Here is a 4,861-nt window from a genome sequence, read left to right as displayed (position 1 = left end):
CCTGGCAGTTTGTAGCACATCAAACGTGCGAGCTCTGCAAATTTCATTTCACCTTTATTTAACCAGGTAGGCAGGTTGAGAACAAGTTCTATTATCAATAATTCCTCAAGGGGATAAACGCTCACATAAAGCAGATAAGAATTTCCCCAATGCAAGGGTGGTAAACTATAAGCAAAGAACAATCACAATCCTATCTCTAGCCTTTTGTACATACTTTCTTATAATGGATTTTGAGTCCTTGGGAAGCTGTGTATTATGATAACTGTGTTCCTTTGTATTTATTATGGATCCCCATTAGCTGCTGCCAAAGCAGAGTCCAGCAAAATGAAGGCAATTTATTCAATTAAATCACTTTTGGTCAAGTTATGATCAAAATAAGAAAATGAGACATGTAAAATTACTTTTTTAATTAGACGTTACAATGACATTGTTCTGTACATGGTTCTCCAAGTCAACATAGGAATAAGAGAGCTGAAACAAAACATAATTTCACCAGGGAGCTGCTCTCTCCCATTGCATGACAGGCCCACTCTGCTGAAGGGTTACTATACTTCTGTACTCATGCTGCAGATACAGGCTAGTAAAAGGTCTCGCATCCTGAGACATATGAATGGTAGTAGGTTGAGAGCTCAGAGCTGAATGACATTCCTTTGGAAATATTGAGTCCATTGACGTCATAACCATCAATGTTACCCTATGAACAAAAGCTGCATTCTGAAAAGCATGTTTGGGTTAACGGAGACCTGTTTCAGTTTGCTTGAGCACAATCTGGGGTCAAAACACAAGTACACAAAAAGGCCAATTAATTCACAATATAGCCCACTATAGGGAATCACTTGTGCAACTGGGTTTCAGATGGTGAGTCTAAGCACTACACTCTGGCTGTGTCCCAACTCTGTCTTGTTTTGTTACTTACTAAAACGGCATACTGTGTACTAATCGTACTAAATACTATTTAGAACGTACTGTTCAGTAAAATCGAATACAGTAAGCAACAAATAACATACTAGGCTCATCCATACTGAGAATGCATAATCTAATGCTCAAATTGTATTGATTCCTGCCATTCGTTTATTTTTGGTAAAGCACATCACCATATCTGATTATCAGCTCTTATCAAACACAAGTGGGTCTTGAAAAACTATTCTCTTCCTTAATAGTGTGCAGTGAATTTTACTAGATGAAATGTCCGAAATGAGTATGACATCCTGGCATTTAAAGCATACACAATTTGACATTGCACATACTATGAAACATTTTTGCATACCCAAAACACCTACTATTTTGAATGCAAGTATGGGTATTCGGACACAGTCAATGTCTTTCCTGACAATTTTGTCACAACAATGTCCAGAATGTTGACAATTAAATGTACGCAATGGCAAAACTTTTAAATCACACCTTGCAGTGTTTTCGTCAATACAAATCTAAAACAAATACCTACATTTGCTAAATGGTTTCTGTATTAAAAACATGTTTAATATAAGGTGTTGTAGTTGTCCCAAACAAGCTAGACTAAACATCAGACTTTAGTTCTGAAAGGAAAAACTATGAATCAGACCCTTATGTTACTCACAATCCAACAGTATCTTTAAAGCATACATGAACCAAGCCTGAGCCCTAATGAAAATACAAATCCAGCTCCATTAGAAAATATATAAAAATGTGATAAAGAATAGGCAAAGTTGGTAATCTCTGTAGCTTTGAATTATGAACACATTTAATTGATATTCATCAAGCCACATAATGTCCCCTAGGCTTGCTACAGAGTAGAAGCTAACCCTTATTCATGACTCCAATTCCACTGCATTACATTGGGCCATTGGATCTGGCTCAATGCCAACACTGCACAAATGCTCTGCCTAAACTCAAATATACCTTGCACGCGATACAGTTTTGGAAACATTTGGAACTTAACTTACATATTAGCAAAAAATATATTTTTCAAATACAAAATGTACACGTACTCTAAGCAGTTTAGGAAAGTTGCACCCGGCTGTATTTTCAAGAACACCGCCTCCAACAGGCTACACTTCCTCCCCTCCAATTTACACTTTAAAAGTCTCCAATGGCGCGTAAAGGTTACTACAATCTTCACTTTGTTGATCTACGTGCGTGCAAATTTTGGAGCAGCGGACCCGTTGGTAAAATGACATCTTCACCGGTCCCACTCTAATTCACAAGGGGGCGACAGCATTTATTTTTTATTTTTGTCATTTCCTTTTGTGAAATCAAGGAAGAGTCGCCTTCCCTTGCTAGTAGTAGCTAGTTGGCAGCATGGCTAGCTGGCATTAGCCTGACTAAAAACATAGCTAGCCTTTTTAGCTTCTCACATCTCCATGCGAAAACGTACAGGAGGGTAGCTCTCCGGGGAACAGGGTTGGAGAGCCCGGCATACAGCATTGGTCAGATCAAGGAACCATGCGGCAACACTGCCCCCATGTTGCGGAAGGAATGGTACAGCACTCCAAAATGTTCAGGTAGTACAAAAGTACGGTGAATGCCGGAGCGCAAGGAGCATCCTGTACACTACATGGCTTCCGCAGTGTGAATTTACCTTAACCGGGGAGGACGTTTCATACCTCGGCAGAGGGCCGTTAAAAAAATTAGAATGCCAGGTGCAACTTCGCTAAACTGCATCATTTGTATTTGAATGATTATTTCACCCTGATGTGAAAGTTTGCAACTAAAGGTTTCCAAAACTGTATCGCAAGCAAGGATTATTAAAGTTTCTAAACGTTAAAACAGAGCACCTGGAATGTAGTTCACATGGAGCCAGCTGTACTCCATACCATCAGCTAAGAACCCAAGACAGGGACCGGCTTTAAGACACCTTGGGTTCTCAAGAGCTAAGTAGAAGCAAACTATAAGCCAGAAAACCAAGTTTATAAAGATAAATTAGTTATAGGGTCATCATAGTAATAAAAAATAAATGGAGATCAAACTTCTCTTTATTATATATTTATTTGAGAAGTAAAGTGTTACTTGCCTCAATTTGACTTTTTTGTAGTTTAATCTAAAACAGTAATCACTCAATCATTAGGATTTGTAATTTGATGTTAGCCATGTCAAACCCTCATATAGTCCGTCTCCCGTCGTCGCACAGGAGGGCTGAACATACCAATTCCTATCTCTAATGCGGGTCAATCCTAGTTTCTCTTGGATTTCGTGTGGCTTCATGGCATCGGGCAGGTCTTGCTTATTGGCAAAAATCAAGATGATGGCGTCCCTCATCTCACGGTCATTAATGATGCGATGGAGTTCCTGCCTGGCCTCATCAATGCGATCTCTGTCTGCGCAATCCACAACAAAGATTAACCCTTGAGTGCCCGTGTAGTAGTGTCGCCACAGGGGACGGATCTTATCTTGGCCTCCAACGTCCCATACATTGAATTTTACATTTTTGTAAGTCACAGTCTCAACGTTGAAACCAACTGTGGGAATTGTGGTGACCGACTGTCCAAGTTTCAGTTTGTAAAGGATGGTGGTCTTTCCAGCAGCATCAAGTCCAAGCATCAATATTCTCATCTCCTTGTTGCCAAAGATTTTCGATAGCATTTTCCCCATCATGTAAACAGTGCATAAATATTCCGTTCAAAATGAAAAAAATGGTTGGATTCTTCAATATTTCCCTTTTAACTTCCTTAATGTCAAAACCATGCAGGTTAACTTTATTTGCTTAACCGGGCGTAACTAGGCAACTAATTACAAATGGACATGGTGTGAAATATGAAGCTCAAACTGAGTCATGTGAGGGTCTATCAATGCTTCACAATGTGTCGGCCAAAGAAAGGAATCTCAAACTGGCAACAATAATATTCCTGGTGGCAAATCATTAGCTAACTTGTAGTATTGCTGTTCATAACTTAAATTCTCAGAGTTTGAGACACCCAAGTTCAAATGTGTACCCAAAGGTGAGATAAGTAAATTGTATGACAAGCCGTCTAAGTATATTGTTACTTCTTAATTGTAGCTGTCACAAAATGTTCATACTATTGATTTCTATTCTCTTCAGGGTCGGGAGGGGCGGGGTAGTGGATATGTTGATAGAGCAAGGAAGTCAAATAGGCCCTCCAAAAAACCTGCGGTACTTCTTACTTCCTCTTGGTGAATGTGTCTCGAGGTCCCCCTCCTCGTCCTTGTTCCGATCAACACCACCGGAGGAGAAAGGCAATGTTCTGCAGCTATTCCATCAAACGTCACGCTGGGCTACACACTCGTTCGTAGGAGCCCGTTCTGCTAAAGTCCCGGCGACTAAGGTCATTGATTCAATAAAAAAAATCCCTTCTTGTCCCCCTGAAACAGAAGAGGATCATGAAGAGTGTCAGAAAGCTCAACTTAGCAAGTTAACAGCTAGCTAGCTGACACTAGCTTGCTAACTTAGCTACCTACATGCTGCATTGTGGATAGCTCAACAAAATTGAAAAAATGCAGACGTTAGTCGGTAACTTACGTTCCGTGTATCTTTTACACAAATCTTCCCAAAATATATATATTACATTCTGTTTCCCCCCTCCTCTCTCAGTAATTTGCAAACCGCTTTCGTCTACCTCTCTCTCCTTTTCAGCCGAGTTGCAACGCTACTCTGATCTACCGGAAAGGTGTGGACAACATCACCAGTCACTTCCTCTGGATCGTTCAGTAGTTAGTTGGCTTGCGCACGAGCTTTCACAGCTTGAACTGTGACCAGAGGACGCCATTTCGGCTCCACGGATTACTCTGACATTACGTGCATTGTCCGAAATGCGCTTGATTCGTATAAAGTAAATGCATGGTGCGAATTTAACCAGTACTGGTCCAGGTGCAAATGTTGTAAAGAGCAGGAACATGTAACGCACCATACAATGATGTATATAAACCC

The 4,861-nt window shown here is 40.3% G+C and overlaps 1 protein-coding gene across 1 annotated transcript; it reads right to left on the bottom strand.

Annotated features, from left to right (window-relative positions):
* Nucleotides 1-386: 386 nt before the first annotated feature.
* LOC110497884 (ADP-ribosylation factor 6) lies at nucleotides 387-4,653 on the bottom strand. Its single transcript, XM_021574332.2, has 2 exons — nucleotides 4,454-4,653; nucleotides 387-4,296 (listed from the first exon to the last, which is right to left on the bottom strand). Exon 2 carries the CDS (start codon nucleotides 3,568-3,570, stop codon nucleotides 3,040-3,042), a length of 531 nt encoding a protein of 176 aa, XP_021430007.1. The 5' UTR covers nucleotides 3,571-4,296; nucleotides 4,454-4,653; the 3' UTR covers nucleotides 387-3,039.
* Nucleotides 4,654-4,861: the final 208 nt, after the last annotated feature.

The sequence above is a fragment of the Oncorhynchus mykiss genome, chromosome 19 (genome assembly GCF_013265735.2).
Source record: "Oncorhynchus mykiss isolate Arlee chromosome 19, USDA_OmykA_1.1, whole genome shotgun sequence".
NCBI lineage: Eukaryota > Metazoa > Chordata > Actinopteri > Salmoniformes > Salmonidae > Oncorhynchus > Oncorhynchus mykiss.
This window is presented reverse-complemented; position numbering and strand designations above follow the sequence as displayed.